Source organism: Chelonoidis abingdonii, chromosome 22 (genome assembly GCF_003597395.2).
Source record: "Chelonoidis abingdonii isolate Lonesome George chromosome 22, CheloAbing_2.0, whole genome shotgun sequence".
NCBI lineage: Eukaryota > Metazoa > Chordata > Testudines > Testudinidae > Chelonoidis > Chelonoidis abingdonii.
Genome location: NC_133790.1, coordinates 29,520,022 through 29,538,637, shown reverse-complemented (window position 1 = coordinate 29,538,637; position 18,616 = coordinate 29,520,022). Strand labels below are relative to the sequence as shown.

Below are 18,616 nucleotides of genomic sequence, written 5' to 3'. Positions count from 1 at the left end.
AGTCACAACTGTACACCTTGGTACCCGAGATGGGACCGGGGGATCAGCCTTTGGGTGTGAACAATGCCCTGCCCTCAACCCCCTAGGCCAATCAGAGCACAGAGACCTGTTCCCCTGCCCCCCTAGCCTCAACACCCTGCCCATCCTGCAGGGGTGGGGGCAGACTAGTCACTCAGTCCCTCACCCCCACGGGGGGCCAGGGTCTGGCACCCAGGAGGACACCCAAAGGCCCAGTAAGTGCCGAGTAGCAGAGCTGGGCTCTCCTGTGACACCACCAGCCACATGTGAAATCAAGGCCAGTGGCCCTAGTGCCCCATGCGGCAGCTGCCTCTCCTCAGTCCATGCCAGGGCTGCAGCCCAGCCCAGCCCATAGGGAGCCCTCTTCCCCCACTGCCGGCCCCCATTCCTCACTGCACCACCAGGCTGAGCGGGAGGGAGCCCTGGGCTGCGGGAGGGGAGGGGAGGACACTCAATTCCCAGGTGCTCCCTCCCTCCTGCTGAGGTATGTGCACATGCTGCCCCCCACCCGTCCTCAACAGCCTGGCACTCGTCAGAGCAACTCTTTATTCACAAACATATCAAAAACCCTCATAAAAACCAGCAGAGCCACCCACCTGCACCCAGGACTGCGGGTGCAGAAAGGAGCCCCGCTGAAAGGCAGGGCTGCCCCTGGCTTCACTTCCGCTGCTCCTCTACAAGGGCAGCCAGCGAGAGCTTTCAGTCAGTCAGTGCCAGGGCAGCATGGCGCTGCCCAGCCCTCAGGCTGCCCTGCACCATGGAGAGCTTCAGTCTCTTCAAAGCCTCCAGTGCTGGGCACGGCTGAGCTGGCATCTTGACCTCAGTCACACTACAGGCCTCGGAGCTGGCTGCAGGAAAGCCAAGGGGCAGGCCGGGGGTGCCAACAGCCAGTGGTAAAAGCTGCTGCAGCGCAGGGCTCAGAGACTCCCCTGCTCCTGGGGCCCATGGCAGCGGGGAAGGGGGCTGGTCTGTCATCACCGGAGCTGCGGGTTCAGCTGCAGCAGCCACTCGATGGTCTCGAGCAGGTGGGTCATGCCGTAGTGCCGGGCAATGCTGTGGAAGACGTTGATCTGCTCCACGAAGGCCTGCGGGAGCAGAGGGAGCGGTTGGGAGAGGAGGCTGGGCTGCAGCCCACAGGGGAAGGCATGGCACTGCTGTGGGGGGGGGGGGGGGAGAGCGCATGTACCACCACCAGGCACAGGGCAGGACGTGAGGAGCCAGCGGGGACAGGGAGGAGAGGCTGGGCCAGGAGGGGGCTGGGTTTGCTCGACTCCTGGCCACCATTTCCATTGGAGCACAGTGGGTCTGACGGGGGCAGCACGTACCTTGGTCTGGATCAGCAGGGTGAAGTCTCCAGCACAAGTGCAGTAGATGGGCATGTGTGTCTCCTTCACGCCTTTGCACTTCACACACACCTGGGAGCAGAGGAGCTTTGCTGAGGTGAGGGGCTAGCCCTGGGATTGGGCCCCAGCCCACAGTGCCAGGCCGAGGGGACAGCCTCGCTTTGTCTGGCCCCAGTCGCCAGCAGGGCCCTGCAAAGGGGGCTGTGTCCCCCTGAGGCTGAAGCCAGCTCCTACTCCCCAACACTGGCTGCTAAGCACACTGCAATCATGCCCAGCCAGAAGGCACTGGGCTCAGTCTTATAAGGTAGATAGAGAGTTGGCTAGATCATCGGGTAGTGACCAATGGCTCCATGTCTAATTGGCAGCCAGTTTCTAGTGGAGTGCCCCAGGGGTCGGTTCTGGGGCTGGCTTTGTTCAATATCTTCACTAATGATCTGGAGAATGGCATGGACTGCATCCTCAGCAAGTTTGCAGACACTAAACTTGGAGGAGTGGTAGTTATGCTGGAGGGTAGGGATAGGATACAGAGGGACCCCGACAAATTAGAGGGTTGGGCCAAAAGACACCTGATGAGGTTCAACAAGGACAGGTGCGGAGTCCTGCTCTTAGGACGGAAGAATCCCATGCACTGCTACAGACTAGGCGACCAACGTGGCTAGCAGCGAGGTATTCTGCAGAAAAGACCTAGGGGTACAGGTGGGGATGTAGAATGCTGGATATGATGTCAGCAGGCGTCGTGGCCTTGTATGCCAAGAAGGGCTACCGGCATTGGTCTGTATTAAGGAGCTGGAAGGTGTCTGCCAGCAGATTGAGGGACATGATCATTCCCCTCTATATAGAACAAATGGTGAGGATCGGTCTCATCTGGAGGTACTGTCCAGTTTGGGCCCCACACTACGAGGGATTGGAGAAATTGAAAGAGTCCAGCGGAGGGCAACAAAAAATGATAGGGGTGGAAGCACGTGACTTTGAAGAGGGCTTGAGGGAACTGGGAAATTCGTTTTAGTCCTGAGGAAGGACGAAAATGAGGAAGGATTTGATGAGCTGCTTTCACACTACCTGAAAGGGGTGTTCCATAAGAGGATGTAAAATCTTAGACTGTTCTCAGTAGGTTGACAGATTGACAAGGAACAAGGAGCATGGTACTCAAGTTTGCAGGGGGGAGTCTAGTGAGAATATTGAAACACCTATTCACCAAGGGGTGTGTTGAAGCACTGGAATGGTGTTTACCTAGAGCGTGGTGGATCTCCGCCCAGGAATGTGGAGTCTCTCCTGTTAAGGTCAGGCTTGACAAAGCCCTGGCTGGGATGATTTAGTTGGGAATTGGTCCTGCTTTGAGCAGGGGGTTGGACTAGATACCTCCTGAGGTCCCTTCCAACCCTGATATTCTATGATTTATGTGCCTCAAGTGGACGCCCCATTCCCCTGCCGCTGTGCGGACAGCAGCCCCATGCCCAGCAGCTGGACATTAGCAGCAGCAAGGGCCCCACTGAGACAGTCCCTCCCTCCGCCTCTCACCAGGTCCTGCAGCATGAAGGCCATCAGCTTCTTCTGCAGGGCTTCCACCAGGGCCGCTTCGATGGAGCCGCGCTCATACTCCGCCTGGCAGTTGGAGCACACCCAGCTTGGGGGCACACCGGCATCCTAAGGGCAGAGACAGGGTGAGCAGGAGCGGGGCACTTGCTAGAGTTCAGTGTGGGATCCCAGCAAGCTTCCGTGGCAGCCTGGTACCTGGCAGGGGCTTGGGTCTTTGCAGAGGTCCAGGTCCCTGCAGAAGTTGCAGTTGCGGCAGATCACCTCGGAGAGCACGTAGGAGCGGCAGGGGTCCTGGAACTGGGCTTCCTCCGAGAACTCACCCACGTCCACCAGGCGCAGCAGGTCCCGCTTCAGCTTGTTCACCTGATTGGTTATGTTGGCATCCAGAGACAGCACCTGCCGGAGGGGAGAGCTGCATGAGCCACCGGCTGCAAGGTGGGGGTCTGTGCCCCTCTCACATGACCTGCAGAATCCCTGGGGCAGTGATGGCAGCTGACTGGGGCAGCAGGGGAGGGGTAAATCCTTCCTGGGGAAACTAGCGGGCTGAAGCCCTGTGCCAGGGCCTCCTGCTCTCTGCAGGAGGTGAGTGGCATGGGCAGGCTGCAGATTAGAGGAAGACCGCAGGGTAGCTGTGCCTCCTCTGGCTGGGGCAGAGTCCTGGGCACAGGGGGAAGGAGAGAGCCCTGCTGACTCAGTAGGTCCAGGGCTCTGCTGCGCAGGAGGCGCACCGCTAACCTTGCAGACGTATTTAATGAACTCCAGTGCCGGGTTGTTGAGCGGCAGGTAGGATCCGGGCAGCGCTGGGAACATGTCTGAGGGCAGCGTGGCATGGCGGGAGCCAGTCACCTTCTTCTGGATCTTCTGGGTGATGGTGAAGAAGCTCTGGGTGAGCTCATTGGAGACGTAGTCCTGCGAGAAGGTGATCACGCCTGGGGGGAGAGGGGAAAAGGCGCCCTGAGCCAGACTGCAGCGTGACGGGGCCAGCTCGCCTCACCCACACACCAGCGTCCGGCAGGCCGCAGCCCAGGGCAAAGGGAAGAATTTAACTCACCAGGCATGGTGCCCACCTCGCCCACAGCCTCTTGGGAGGCCTGGCTGCTGGGCCTCCTCCTGACAGGCGTGCTCCCGGGGGCGCTGCGCCGCATCTCCTCCTTCATGCTGTGGTACACGGCGACGATGTAGGCTAGAAAGAGGGGGCAGAGGCAAGGCTCCAACCACAATCTCAGTATGGCACCCCATGTTGCCTCGGATTGACCCCCGGCACAGAGCCACCTGATGGGCGGACAGGAGGGGACGCCCTGGCAGGCATGCACCACCCCAGTCCCCGGGGAGCCCCCTCAGCTGGAATGCCCACCCGCACAGCACGGTGCTGTCTGGTTGGGGGCTCCCAGCTGCTATCACAACACAGTCACCCTAATGGACAGCATCCATAACAGATGGGCAGAGATGGGAGCCCTCATTGAGCACCAGGGGGCAGCACTGAGCACCTCAAGGGGCAGCAGGGAAGAGCCTGGATCTGGCTCCTGTGGGGTGCAGTAGTAAGTGCTGGGGGAGAGGGCCCCCCATGAGCTCTGCAGGGGGTGCATTTACCAGACACGATCATGAGGAAGTAGTTCTGGCAGGAGGCTGCCTGGGGCAGGTACTGCACAATGTTCCAGTTGTTCTCCAGCAAATCCTCCACACTGGCCTCCCCCGGCTCTTCCTCCTCCTCAGCCTCCTCCTCTTCATCCTCATCGCCCTCCTCAGCACCCGCTTGCCTTTTGCTGGTGCCCGTCTAAACCAAAGGGCCAAGTGCTGGACAGTTACACGCCTGATTCCTAGCCCCATTTCACCTCCCGCAGGGGCTAACAGTGCCTGATGCCCAGCAGAGAAAACCCATCCCCCTGCCCCCATGCCTGGCACAGCCCCTGCTCCCCTCTCCACAGTGTGCCCCAGCCTGCCCTGGGCGCTTACCTCCCCAGAGGGAATTCTCCCCTTGATGCCGCCGTAGTTAGCTGGGTCCATCCAGAGCAGGAACTCCCAGCAGCGGGAGAAGGAGATGGTCAGGGAGTGGAAGATCTCCTTCGAGTGGATGCTGGAAGGGAAGAGATGATGGTGACCCAGAGACACACGGAGACTTCAGCCCGCCCAGGGTCTGCCTTCTACTCTGCACCTTGGAGGAAAGTCCCCTTGGGGCCCGAGAGAGGAGGGCAGTGTGGGATGTGTGCCCCATGTGGGGGTGCCACTCCCTTGCCCAGCCAGCCAGTAGAGCCCCCTCAAATCAGACCCTCTTCAGGGAGTGGGCCTGGCATAAGATGACTGGAGCATGGCTCTACTCTGACCAGGGGCATCATGGGTGCCGGGCCTGCCCCAAAGAGGCTCCAGGACTGGGGACAAAAGGGCATGTTTGATCCAGGGGCTCCGGGACGACACACTGTGCTCATCAGGCTGCCCCCTACCCGAAGCACCCCCCAGACCCAAAGGCCCGTGGGGAGCCCCTGCACTCTAATGGCTCAGACACAGCCAGCTCCGGCATGCTGAGAGTCAGCCAGGCCAGGGGGCGTAGCTGGCACTAGGGGAAATTCACTGGCCTGGGGTATGCAGGAGTCAGACTGGCAGATGCAGTGGGCGAGGGAACATCTTTGATTGGCCCAACTTCTGCTGGGGAGAGAGACACTGCTACCTCCCCCAGCTGGTCTGCCCACATCCGGGCTAGAGCCGTCGGCTGCAGCCTTTCCGCATGCCCCGGCTGTGGGGCTCAGCCCTGCACTGCAGGGCCAGGGGAACTCGGCCGGCTGCCCAGACACACCTGTTCGTGATGTACTCCACGTAGGCAATGGCGTCCTCGATGCGCCGTTTCTTGGTGCATAGGATGATGCGGTTGAAGTTGGCATAAACCACGGAAGAGCCGAGTCGCTTGAACTCAGCCACCAGCCTGGGGGAAGGGTGTGAAAGAGAGAGAAGCATGTGAGGCCAATGCTGCCCCATAGAGAGCTCTGGCCCATGCACTGCTGCCCCAACCTCCTCCACAGGTACAGCCTCAGGAGCAGACCCCGCCGGGCATCGCATCTCTGAAGGAGCTCCCCTTGGCAGGGTGCTGGGCACAGGAGTCCTGGCCCAGGGCATGGCCAGCCCAGCCGGCTGGGCTGCACACACTACCCTTTGGCTAGCATGGCAGTGCCCTGACAGCCACGCAAAGGTGCTGCCATGACCCCTCCTGCATTTAATGGGAGCAGGCCCTGAACCTCTCAGCCTGGATCACCTGTTCTGGGCGCAGGCGAGTGCAGGGTTCCCAGATCTTCCAGCCCTTCACCTCACAGCCATTGTTCAAGGTGCTACATGAACCAGTGATGTTTGAGAGCCGCTGGACCCAAGCACGGCTCCCCCCACCTGCAAATCTCACCATGCCCCATCCCCCTTGCTCCGGTGCGGCCCCCCACCTGCAGATCTCAGCACGCCTCATCCTCTGGCTCTGGCGCCTCGCCCTGCCCCCAGGTCTCAGCATACCTCATCCCCCCCAACTCTGGTGCGGCCCCCTGCCCAAAGGTTTCAGCACCCCTCACCCCCCCAGCTCCAGTGCCCCCCGCCCTCAGGTCTCAGCAAGCCTGACCCCCGCCAGCTCCAGTGCCCCCCGCCCACAGGTCTCAGCATGCCTCATCCCCCACAACTCTGGTGCCCCCCAACCGCAGGTCTCAGCATGCCTCCTCTCCCCAGCTCTGGCGCGGCCCCCACACCCGCAAGGTCTCAGCCCGCCTCATCCTCCCAGCCCCAGCACGGTCCCCCCGCCCGCATGTCTCAGCCCATCTCATCCCCCCAGCTCTGGTGCCCCCCACCTGCAGGTCTCAGCATGCCTCATCCCCCCAGCTCTGGTGCCCCTGACCTGTCGGTCTCAGCACGCCTCATCCTCCTGGCCCCAACACGGCCCCCACACCCGCAGGTCTCAGCATGCCTCATCCCTCCAGCCCCGGCACAGCCTCCCCCGCCTGCAAATCTCAGCCCACCTCATCCCCCCAACTCTGGTGCCCCCCACCTGCAGGTCTCAGCACGCCTCATCCTCCCAGCCCCAGCACGGTCCCTCCGCCCGCAGGTCTCAGCCCGCCTCATCCCCCCCAGCTCTGGTGCCCCCCACCTGCAGGTCTCAGCATGCCTCATCCCTCCAGCCCCGGCACAGCCTCCCCTGCCTGCAGGTCTCAGCCCGCCTCATTCCCCCAGCTCTGGTGCCCCCTACCCGCAGGTCTCAGCTCGCCTCATCCCTCCAGGCCCGGCACAGCCTCTCCTGCCTGCAGGTCTCACCATGTCTCATCCCCCCGGCCTTGGCGTGGCCCCCCCAGCAGGTCTCATCATGCCTTGTCCCCCCAGCTCCACTATGGCCCCCCAGCAGGCCCCACTTGTTGAGCCCATTAGGGGTGCTTAGCCTGCGATGCAGTCCCATAGCACAGCAGAGGCTGTCCATGCTTCCAGCCCTCTCCCCAGAGCCAGAGGAGTACAGCAGCGAATGGAGTGACCAGGTCCACTTTGGGGCCTGCCCTACCCACCTGCAGCTAGCTTCTCAGGGGACCTGGCAGCAGCTGGCACCGTGACCTATAGTGCCCCCCCGGCCCTGCCAGCCGCCCGCCCTCACTCACTGCAGGAAGAGCTTCTTCATCATGTTGTGCAGGGTGCGGTGCAGTGCTGGGTCGTGCAGCAGGGAGGCCGGCGAGCGGAGCCAGCGGTAGAAGTGGATCACTTGGTTGTCGGCATAGACATTGTGGTACTGTGTGATCTCCTTCACCCAGCCCACCACCATGCTCTTCAGGATCCTGCCAGGAGAGCAGAGATCAGGCCCTGCTCAACTCTGGGCCAAGTCCACAGGCCTCAGCTGGAGCCTGACTCCTCCAAATGCTCCTGGAGGAACCCAGCAGCACCCACCCCCCACCCACAGCTACAAGGGCAGCACTCTGGTGTCCCTGCATAGACCAAACCTCCAGGTCCCCTCCTGCCAACACCTACAGGCCCAGGGAATGGGGGAAGGTCCCTGTCCCCAGAGCCCAGAGTCATGCTCCTGGCTACCCACAGCCATGCCCTTCGAACAGCTGCTCCAAGATGCCTGCTGGGCAGGCAAATACCCCCCAGCCCCTGCCAGGCGTCTCCCAGTAGAGCACCTGGCAGATCCTGGCCCGTACGCTGGCTGTGTGGCCACACCTGAACGTGTTGGAGCAGAGGGCGGTCTCGTCGTAGCTGGCCGGGATGCTGGCGGCCTGGTTCCCTGTCACCATGTCCTCAAGAGACGCCTGCTGGATCACGTCGAAGCTGATGCTCATGCTGGAGGCTCCCTCCATGTCGTTGATGTGATGGGACTGCAGGACGGTGTTCACAGCCAGGCTCTGGATGTCCAGCTCCAGGCACACTGTATACAAGCAGCCTGTCAGCAGGAGGGAAGTTCCCTGGCCCCAGCATGGCAAACTCCTGGCCCCACTGAAGTCTATGGCTCAACACAAGCGAACCCCACGTGGAGCTATTTACAGTGCAACCGTTGCAGAATGCAGGTACCCTGTGGCTTTGTACAGAACGATGCTTGGGGAGGGTGGTAGGGACTGGTTATCTGGAGCAACGGCTGCTGTGGAGATGGAGGGCCCTGAACCGTTTCAGATGAAGCAGGACAGCCGCCTGGGTCTGCACAACCACTAGCTGGCTGATCAGTCGCTAGCCGCAGCCAGGATTTCATTGTTTGCTGGCGTTTAAAGAGGCTCAGTGTCTCAGTCGCAGGGACACTGGCCCGGGCAGCCTGTTCGGTATTATTCAGCCTCTGGCTCATTTTGCCTGGTTCTGAAGGTTTCACGATAATGGGCTGACTTTCCAAGGACAGCTGGGGTGACCATGGGGGTGCCTGCAGCCCCCGGCATTCCCTGGGGGTTTCTGGTCTCCAGAGACCAGCACAGCCCATAGCACAGATGCAGCCTACACTTCTAGGTGGGGTTTCTCAGTTACCCTGTGTCTACACCGTGGGCTCTGTCGGCACGGCTGCATCAGGCGGAGGGGGTGGGTTCACAACGTAGCTATGTCCATGTCACTTTTCACCAAAAAACAGCCTCAGTATCAACCACTTTGACCCCGGCTTAGCCAAGAGGATGGCAGCCCAAGGTGGGCTGGTGGCAGGGCGCTGAGCAGTCCCCCAAACACTCTACCCCTGTGGGGCAGCAGGCTGGCTCCCCACCCTGCTTCTCACTCCCCGAGCAACAGTCCAGCACCCCGCAGCCTCCTCCTCACCGGTGGAATAGCAGCCCGGGTTGTTGATCTCCACCGAGGCTCTGTCGTCGAACTCCATGACCAGCCGGTTGTCGTCCGCCTCCTTGCCCCCGAGGTCCGGGCGGGCCGTGGGCGAGAGCCACAGCAGGTGGTTGTGGCAACGCAGGTGGCGCGAGAAGAAGAGGTCGGAGCCGAAGGTGGAGATGTCGTCGGGGAGGTTCCCGATGGGGATATGATAGTACCTGGGGCGGGGAAGGCGAGGGGCAGGGCTCAGCCCAGGTACAGAGAAAGCGATTGACATTGGCCTGTCCCATTTCGGGGGCACAGGACAGAGCCAACCATAGCCCTCCCTCTGGGCCAGGCACCTGTCCCCAGACAGGGGGCAGCAGCAGCAGCTCACCTGCTCATCTCAAAGGCCTGCGACAGGCAGGTGTCTAGGTTGAGGTAGTGGCGGATCATGCGGCGGGCAGCATGGCGCTGCCAGTCCAGGACGGCATAGCTGATGTCATCTGTTACCCGCATAGGAACCAAGGGGAACTCTTCGAAGACAGGAATCCCGCTCACCAGCCGCTTCACGTCCCAGTTGGACTGCACAGCGATCAGCGTGGGGCCCCTGCGCTCGTCCTGCATAGAGCGGGAGGGGAGTTGGGGCTGGCTGGGGCGGGGAGTGCGGAGGCCTCTGCCTAGGGGGAGAAACTGCAGCCTGGCCAGTGAGTGCCCATGGCTGATCACACCCGCCCTGACAGCGGGTCAGAGCACCCTGCAGAGCTGGCGGGTCCGCCTCTCCATCGCGTTGGTCACCACGGCTGGAAGCAGAGGCTATGGGGACATGGCCCCAAGGAACGAGTTGGGAGGCCTACCTGCAAGGCTTGTCCTGCACTGGGAGAGACCGCACCAGCCTAGGGCGATGGCTGGCCAGCCAGGGCTTGGGGGTGGGTATAAAGTGCTGGGTTGCCCGCCAATGGTCGGCTGCCGAGTCTGCGTGTCTAGCCAAGCGGCGGTGCCTGAGGTGGCTCCTACCTTGTAGCCCAGCAGCAGGCGCTGGATGGCTCTGGAAACTGTCTTGAGGTCGGTCTCGGCTCGCACCTCAAAGGTGTGCTTGCCCGGAGGGAGCAGCTCCCCGCCCACCTTCTCCAGCATGGTGCTGCGCTCCGTTGAGTACAGGTTGGTGAGGTTTGGCATCTGGTTACTGCGCACCTGTGCCAAAGAGAGAGAGCAGGTCGGGGGGGGAGCAAGGCCCCCAGTCCTCACATCCAGGGGCCAGCGGCTCCAGACGCTACATTTCTCTGTGCTGAGAGGGGTTTGGAGAACAACGCTGCCGCGCTCCTGCTGGAGCCCACTGGGAAGTCACAATCCAAAGCAGCACAGAACATCCCAGCCCCTCTAAAGACACCCTGCAGCCCCCCCCCTTACCGTGTCCAGCACGAAGACAGAGGCCTTGCGCTGCGATGGGACGAAAAGACCAAAGAGTGCCTTGCTGCCCTGGGAGTTGTGATAGAGATAGATGTGCCGGATGCTCCCTAGGAACGCAGAGCAGACAGGTCAGAGCCGTGGGGCTGGGCCCCACAGCCCTCCTGCCAACACACCCAGCCTCGGGCCTTACCTGGCTCTAGGTAGCTGAACTGGGCCAGCGAGCGCATCTCCAGGTGCTCCAGGGCAAAGGTTTCAGCCTCGCGGCTGGTGAAGTGCCTGACCAGCTGCCTGCTGACCATGCACACGCAGCCCAGATGGATCAAAGCGCGCAGCAGTAATGGCACCTGGGGAGGGGCAGAGCTCGTCAGCCTCCATCACAGGTACTGACACTGGGCCAGCAGCTCTTCACGTGGGTGGAGGCAGGCCAGAGGGGTAGTCGCCGGTGGAGGGACCATGGCTCGCTCAGGCAGGTCTGTTGCCCTGCCCCATTTCCCTGTGTGATCTCACTTGGTGACCTGCTTCCCCTCCCCTCACCCCACAGCTCCCAGGGAAGAGGGGTGGCACATGCTGCTGCATTTCTGTGGAGGGACAGCCCTGTTGAGCCCACGACAGGACACCTGATGCTGCAGACAGGGGGTTCCCAGGCCTCAGGCAGGTTGGGGTAACACCCGAGTAGGCCACGGGAGCCTGTGTTCCCATTCCCAAGCTGAGGCCAGGTTTGCCCAGCAGTTTAGGAGCCAGGTCTGTCTCTGGGGCAGAACCCTGGTGGGTACCAGGCATGGTCACCTGAGTCTCGTACACTCCCTCGATGTCTGGGGCAGACAGGCCGGCGTTGATCTCGTTGATGTGCTCTTGATACATGTCCTCGGGGACGGAGTACTCATACAGGTTGTAGAGGAGATTCGAACGGGGCAGCACCCTGTTCACCTGCCAGGAAGATGCACACACAACCGTCCACCAGTCTGCACTCCTCCCATGGGTTGGGGGAGCCCCAAACGCCCCAAGGAGAGCTACATAACTACAGCTACTCCCAGAACTGGCTCAGGCCCTGGCAGAATAGGCCACCCACCTCCCAGTGCTAGCCCATTTCCACCTGGAAAGGAGTCCAGTGGATTCATCCACTGTGCACATCTCAAAATCACCATAACTGTCTGCCTCTGCTCAGTAGGCCAGTGCTGGGATAGCAGGGGACTGTGGGTCTGGATTGAGGAGTGCTGACAGCAGGAGGTGGGGCAAGGCTGACAGAGCAGGGGGCTGTGGGTTGGGATTGAGGAGCACTGGGTGGGGCAGGGCTGGGACAGCAGGGACTGTGGGTCAGGACTGAGGGGCACTGGTAGAGCTGAGGGAGCAGGGCTGGGACAGCAGGGGGCTGTGAGTTAGGACTGAGGGGTGCTGGCTGAACAGTGGGGGGGGCAGGGGCAAGGCTGGAACAGCAGGGGGCCGTGAGTAGAGACTGAGGGGCGCAAGCAGAGCTAGGGGGCAGGGCTGGGACAACAGGGGGCTGTGAGTAGGGACTAAGGGGTGCTGGCCAAACAGTGTGTGCGTGTGTGGCGGGGAGAGGGCTGAGACAGCAGAGGCTGTGGATCAGGACTAAGGGGCGCTGGCAGAGCTGGGGGGCAGGGCTGGGACATTAGTGGGCTGTGGGTTGGGACTGAGGGGGGCTGGCAGAGCAGTGGGGGGGGCGGTGGCAAGGCTGGGACAGCAGGGGCTGTGGGTCAGGACTGAGGGGCGCTGGCTGAGCAGTGGGGGGGATGCAAGGCTGGGACAGCAGGGGGCTGCGGGGCAGGACTGAGGGGCGCTGGCTGAGCCGAGGGGCGGGGCAAGACGGGACTGAGGGGTGGGGGTGGGGCTGGGACAGGAAGGGCAGTGGGGCAGGACTGAGGGGCGCTGGCCGAGTTGGGTAGAGGGCCCCGCACAGCACACTGTCTGCACTTGGCCTCCATCTGACAGGATTGCCCTCCTCGGGCAGTAGACTCGTTGCCCGTGTGCAGCCAGTGGAGCCGAGGTCGCTCCCCTCACCTTCCGGTAGGCGGCTCCCTCCTCTGGCTTGGCCACCCGCTGGTTGACGTAGAAGACACGTGGGACGCTCAGCTTGATACAATGCAGGTCGCTCCCGATGACGGCCCACAGCCTGAACAGGCCCGGCTGGCTGGTTTCAGCAACCTGCAGGCAGGAAGGTGGCTCAGAGGCCCGGTGGGAGGCAGCGCGTAGTGTTACTCACTCTTCACCCAGGAGCTTGTAGGGCCCCCTGCTCAGGATACCCGACCCCAACCCTGGGCACCTGCCTCGAGAGAATGCCGCTCCCTCTGGGGCTGCCAGCCACACTGGATGTTTTCTCAACCTTGGGACTTGAGAGGCAGAGGTGTTCTGGCCATACCATGCCTTCACCCCCTGATCCCCTGCACGTGCTCAGTTACTGCCCCCCAGGGGTGCTCTCTTCCTGGACCTGGAGGCCAAACCCTCCTAGCTCAAATCCAGGCCCTGAGCTAGGGGAGATCCCCACTGAAGTCTGCTCCCAGGGAGCCTCCAGTCCGTGACACTGCTTCTGAAAGGAGCCGTGCACATGCCACCAGGGCCAGCAGATCCTCGCCAGTGCCGGCCTGTGGCCAGGCATTCTGTGCTAGGGCAAGGTGTGGATCATTGTCACACGCTCAGGCTGCAGTTCCAGGCCAGCCAGGGGCTTTCAAAGGCCACGACCGGCACCGCAGCAGCAAGAGGCTGGGTGCCCAAACGCAAGGAGGAGCTCACAGTCCAGGTCATGGTCCAGATACCATTTTCCTCCCTGCCCCAGTCAGCTGGGCTCAATGGCAGCACCACAGGGGATGAGCCGGGTTCTCCCACCCAGCAATCCTGGCCAGGGACAATGGGTCGAGCCCCCTCTCTGCCATACAGAGCCACCTGACCCCTGGGCTGGGAGGTCCCGCCTGGTCCACCTGGGATTCACCAGCTTGGGAGTCTGCAGGAGGGATTTCCAAGCGGAGGCTGAGCACCCGTGACGGACTCAGCAGAGACACTCCACCTCCTGCTGTCTAATACCTGCACAATCTGCCAGGGAAGGTCCAGGATGCTGCGGGCTGTCCTGCGCAGGTAGCTGCTGAGCCCCTTGGAGGACCCATCCCGGATCACACCCCCACCCAGGACCACCTCGCCATCCTCCAACCGCCGCTTCTTCCGGCGGGCCTGGCGTTGACGTGCTTGCAGCTCCCACTTCTTCTTGTGGTACCGGAGCCAGGCCAGGCGCTCCTCCTGGGGGCAGAGCAAAGGGGGGTGACTGGGGCGAGGATCATGGAGGTACTATTAGCTGCAAACAGACCCAGCACGGTCAGGGCAATCCCCTGAGGTATGGATATGTGCTACCACCCAGCCCCTCCAACTCCCCAGCCAGGACAGGCTCTGGGGCGTGGCTATGGAGCTGGGCTAAGCCTGCCCTCCCCCTGCCCCCACGACTGCCCCCTCTGCTCCCCAGACAAGTGAGCATCTCAGCTATTGCCCTGCCTCCCACCAGAGCATCTTTACCTTGGTGGTGCCAGTGGGCGGGGGCGGGCCCAGGATCTCCCGCCAGGACTGGGTCAGCTCCAGGTTCTGAGACATCTCCTGGCTCTCCCCTGCCACCGGGACCCGCTTGCGCTTACTGGCGATAGGAACCGATGGCTGCACGGGCTTGGCAGCCCCAAAATCCTCCATGTCGGCAATCTGTGTGCAGGGGGTGTCCTCCTGGGGCTGGTTGGCAGTGACCTGGGGTGGGAACAAGGGCAGGGGGGCTCAGCTGTGGTGGCCAGGGTGTGGGAACAGACAGGGCTCCACATGGCCTAGGCAAACAGCATTGGACAGTCCCTCTGCTGTGTCTCAGCCCCACCCACATTACCTGTCTCTTGCCTTCACTAGTGAACAGCTCATTGATTTTCTTCTGCTTGTACACGTCATTCTTCTCCAGGAGCTTCTTGTGCAGCCAGTCGGGGTGTCGGACACGGGGCACAGGGTTCTTCACCTGCAGGGACATGGCCTGTCACGTCAGCCACAGCGGGAGAGGCCAGGGCCCAGCCCCTCCAGGCCCAGCTGTTCTCTCACCTGCTGCAGTGCCGCAGGGATAGTGATGATCTTCTGGATGGTGCTGCCCAGTCTCTCGATGTAGTAGTCCCAGTCCAGGATCTGGGTGCAGAGACAGGGTGACAGTTAGCACTGGGGAAGGCAGAGCAGCAGGCTCCCTAGCTCTGCCTTGCTGAGAGGCACAGCTGCAGGGAGTTTGGGTCCGCACAGCCCCTCTGTGCCCTTGTACTAGCCACACCCCTTGTCGGGTGCCAGTGATCGGCAGTTGGTACTGGTGTCTCCGGATTACTTACTGTCCGGATGTTGAAGTCCTGCAGGGATGGGCTCTTCAGCCATTTCCGGAGGTAGTGCTTCCGCACGGTGAGTTCGGCTTGGAAGATGGCCAGCGGGATGGCCCTGGGGCACATCAGAGCATTCATCATCCACTGGGTGCTGGCAGCCCAAAGCTCCCTCCCTGAGCCTGCACGGAGGCCGAGGGCCATCATGGCTTGTCCCCCTCCCCAGAGCATCCCATTAGGGCTCATCGCAGCAGGCAGGTACAGGCTCCATCTTACCCCCATGCCTTCATTATGGTCTGCCCCCGCCAGCAAAGACTTCTTGCCACAGGCCCTCTGTGGTGAGCCCCAGTGCCTCTCAAAGTAGATTTACCTCTCGGTAACAGGGGACCCTTCCGGTTTCTTGGAGATGATGAATCGACAGCTCAGCCCAGCGTCCTTCACCATCTGATCCCCCAGGAACTCGGCCAGGCGCTTGGCCGTGCTGATGGAGGTGGATTTCTGCTCCCCATAATCCTCCAGCTTGCGGGACATGGAGCGGTTCTCGGAAATCAGCTCAAATAATTCAGAGTCTGGCATGTTGGCAGCCTGGGGAGAGAGTGTCTGTGGGATCCCTGTTGCTATTAGCTAGTGCTGCAGGAACATACGGTCCTCCATGGGGGGGCGCTATACAAGCTGTGCTCTGCCACAGAGCGTACAATCTAAGGCATACTGAGAACACACTGACTACAGCTTGGCTCGCTGGTGGGTGTGTGTCTGGGGACAGCCCTGTTTTATACTGTCATGTTATGGCAATTCAGGAGCATTTATCATCCTGATCAGGCACGAGAGTGGCCACTGGAAGCTCCCAAGTGTCTCTTGGGGACCCTGTGCCCCCTTTGTTTCCTAGGATTACCCACTCTGCCCAATTTCTTGGCTTTGTCCATGTCAGCGCTCTCTGATTCTGACCCAGGGAAGGTGGCCAGACTCCACAGAGCCCCACTAGCCACATCCTACCCTGCAAAGGTCCCCACAAAATGAACCCAGTGAGAGCTGAGCAGCACTGCCTTCCTGGGAGAACTCGCAGAAGAATCAGAGCTGCTGCAAAGAGACGTTTACTTAACCTCCTGATTACATCCTTTGGAAACGTCTCTTATGGCGTTGGCCAAGACTGGGTGTGTTCGACCAGGCCTCCCTCCTCCTCCACGGGCAGAGATCAGGACACCCAGTCTGACACCACCACTTCCCTGACAACAGCCTGATGTCAAGACAGGCCTCTGACCTCCCTGCAGGATGGGGAGAGGGGAAGCCAGTCTCCTGGCTCTGCCTTGCTACGAGTCTTTGAGACGGTCACTCTCCAGCTATCAAAGATGGGTGGATGGGAATGACCTAGTGACCCAGCTCTGGGGAGGGGGTTATACTCATCCCGGGATGGGAGCTGCTGGAGAATAAGGGCAAATATTAGCCCAACATGGACAACAGCAGCCAAGTGAGTGCTGCAAGCACAGGCCGCCGACAGGTCCTGTTCTCCTCCGACGTCAGGGACAGCAGAGAGAACTAAAGCCATAGAGCTGGGATGGTCCTTGGGGAAACAAGGGGACAAGCAGGTCTCTGGAGAGAAGGTCCGCCCTCCCCTTGCAGCTCTCCCTTAGCTCCTGACGGCAAGGCATTCACCAGTGCATACCTTGTCTTTCCATCCAGGGGGCTGCACCCATCTCCACTCCTAGGCCCACACTGCAGCACAGAGAAGCAAGAGGCTGGGCACTCACCTTGCTGTAAAGCACATCCAGCCAGTAGTCGGCCACCTTGGCCACGGAGGCGTAGACCTCCTCCAGCGTGGTGCCCTTCAGGAAGGCCTCGAACACTGACGACTGGAAGATCTTAACCAGTTGCAGCTCCCCTCGCCGCTTCACTTCAAACCCCTTCAGCTCAGCCAGGGACCCGTCCTCATTGAACACCGCGTACCTGGGAGACAGCGCTCGTGAGAAACTGCCCAGCATTCCATGGCATGTCCTTTCCCTGCCAGTGGAGATGGGCCTCGCTGTGCTCCTAGACACCTCCAGCCGCATTGCCAGGCTGGCCAAGGACTGGGGTGCTTGAAAATAAACCCAAATTCACGCAGCTCAAAGTCAAGGCGCTGAGCGGTAACAGAGCCCTGCTCCACAGAGCTGCCAGCTGGGATCGTTTCTCACCGGAATGCTTCAGGCAAGGAAGGGCTGTCAGGAGTTGTGTGGGACAGAACAGGCAGGGGGTGGATACTGAACGGGGCACTGCTCCATGCCTAGTGAGCAGGGAGAAGTGGATGGTGCAGGACGGGGGTGAGGAAAGCAGGGCAGAGCTCTGGAGAGCTTCCCAGGGGAGGATGAGGAAGCTGCCTGCTTGTGAAGGGGCAGAGGAAGCTGATGGCGCAATCAGAGAGGAGAGATGTAGCATCACTTGTTAAAAGGACACATCCCTCCAACTGCCAGCCCTGGCTCTCTCTGCAGTTCGCATCCTCTGCCCCAGCCAATCACCAGTGCACATGGGTGCACACAAACCAGCTTGAGCCTCCCAGGGTCACGCTCTCCAAGCAAGCTGGGTGCATGGAGCAGAGGTCATGAGTATCCACATCACTCTGAAGATGCCAAATGAAGGTCAGTCCCACACTGGGGCATTCAGGGGAGTGTGAATGCAGAGAATTATGGAAGGCCCTCCACCATCCATGTGACTATAAGACATGTTGGCAGGGCTTCTGGGCAGCAGTTGGTTCAATGTGTGATAGGCCAAGGTGCCCACACAGATCAGCAACTGCACCTGCCCCTATCCTGCAGCTACTTGGTCTCAAGGAGCCCAGGATGCTCGACATCACACTGTTCCATGGTGATGGACTGTACCAGAGCTGGAAAAGGCTGCAAGTTACTTGTGAACAGGAAATGAGCAGCGTTGAGCAAGGAGATGGCCCTTCAGTTTAACAGGCATTGGCAGGCCCGACTGGATTCCCTGAATAGGAAAATGAGATGGGAAGGCAAAGGTGAATTTTACTATGATGTAAATGTGACACCCACAGCGGGAAAAGAAGATGGTGGGCACGAGGATGAAGTTGCATTGCTGCTAAAGCTAAAGGCAAGCCAGGTTCTTACAATAGCTTGCTATCTCCTTGTACATCAAAGATGAGAGTCAGAATCAAATCCGAGCAGTTACAATAGTACAAATATATCCACCAACCTCAGCAGTGCCAAGGAAGAAATTGACAAATTTTATAAAGAACTACAGAAAACAATACAAGGAGTTTCAAGAAATTTTAAAGCAAAAGTAGGATCAGACTGGAATTCCTGGGCTGGAGCAATAGACAGAGGTAGATGAAGAAAACAGAAGAGGAGAAAGGCAGAAATTTAGGAGCCTAAGTAACAGCCTGGTGATAACGAACACACTATTTCAACAAAGAAGGTGGTAGAGGAAGTGAACACGGATATCACCTGAGGGGCAAACGAAGAACATGACAGACTCTGTACTTGTGAATTACAGATATAAATTAAGTGTGGAGATCATCTGAGGGTGTTATCAGATCAGATCATAAATTAGTCCTGGCATCAATGAGGTTGAGGCTGAGAGAAATCTAAAAAGTGCCAAAACCCAAGATTCATGATGCAGACAAATTGAGAGAGCTGGACATCAGGAAAGACTAAAAAGACGTCATGTGGAAAAACATCACGTCTCTGCTAAAAGAAGAAATGAATGTTGAAGAGACATGGGAATTGTGTAAAGAATGGGATGATCAGAGTGGGTGAATAAGCGTTGGGCTGCAAGGCCAAAGGCGAATAG

The 18,616-nt window shown here is 60.2% G+C and overlaps 1 protein-coding gene across 1 annotated transcript in view; it reads right to left on the bottom strand.

Moving 5' to 3' along the window:
- Positions 1-550: 550 nt before the first annotated feature.
- POLE (DNA polymerase epsilon, catalytic subunit) overlaps positions 551-18,616 on the bottom strand; it is a 38,606-nt gene continuing 20,540 nt past the window's right edge. The window contains exons 25-49 of the mRNA XM_032768303.2: positions 16,585-16,780; positions 15,210-15,424; positions 14,855-14,957; positions 14,583-14,663; positions 14,380-14,502; positions 14,031-14,249; positions 13,551-13,760; positions 12,534-12,677; positions 11,301-11,441; positions 10,705-10,858; positions 10,515-10,621; positions 10,122-10,298; positions 9,502-9,725; positions 9,123-9,343; positions 8,058-8,262; positions 7,502-7,675; positions 5,686-5,811; positions 4,851-4,971; positions 4,488-4,671; positions 3,949-4,080; positions 3,633-3,826; positions 3,093-3,293; positions 2,880-3,005; positions 1,344-1,433; positions 551-1,103 (exon numbers count right to left, since the gene is read on the bottom strand). Of these exons, the coding sequence (XP_032624194.2) occupies positions 993-1,103; positions 1,344-1,433; positions 2,880-3,005; positions 3,093-3,293; positions 3,633-3,826; positions 3,949-4,080; positions 4,488-4,671; positions 4,851-4,971; positions 5,686-5,811; positions 7,502-7,675; positions 8,058-8,262; positions 9,123-9,343; positions 9,502-9,725; positions 10,122-10,298; positions 10,515-10,621; positions 10,705-10,858; positions 11,301-11,441; positions 12,534-12,677; positions 13,551-13,760; positions 14,031-14,249; positions 14,380-14,502; positions 14,583-14,663; positions 14,855-14,957; positions 15,210-15,424; positions 16,585-16,780 (3,979 nt within the window). The 3' untranslated portion in view covers positions 551-992. The remainder of the gene's footprint in view (positions 1,104-1,343; positions 1,434-2,879; positions 3,006-3,092; positions 3,294-3,632; positions 3,827-3,948; positions 4,081-4,487; positions 4,672-4,850; positions 4,972-5,685; positions 5,812-7,501; positions 7,676-8,057; positions 8,263-9,122; positions 9,344-9,501; positions 9,726-10,121; positions 10,299-10,514; positions 10,622-10,704; positions 10,859-11,300; positions 11,442-12,533; positions 12,678-13,550; positions 13,761-14,030; positions 14,250-14,379; positions 14,503-14,582; positions 14,664-14,854; positions 14,958-15,209; positions 15,425-16,584; positions 16,781-18,616) is intronic.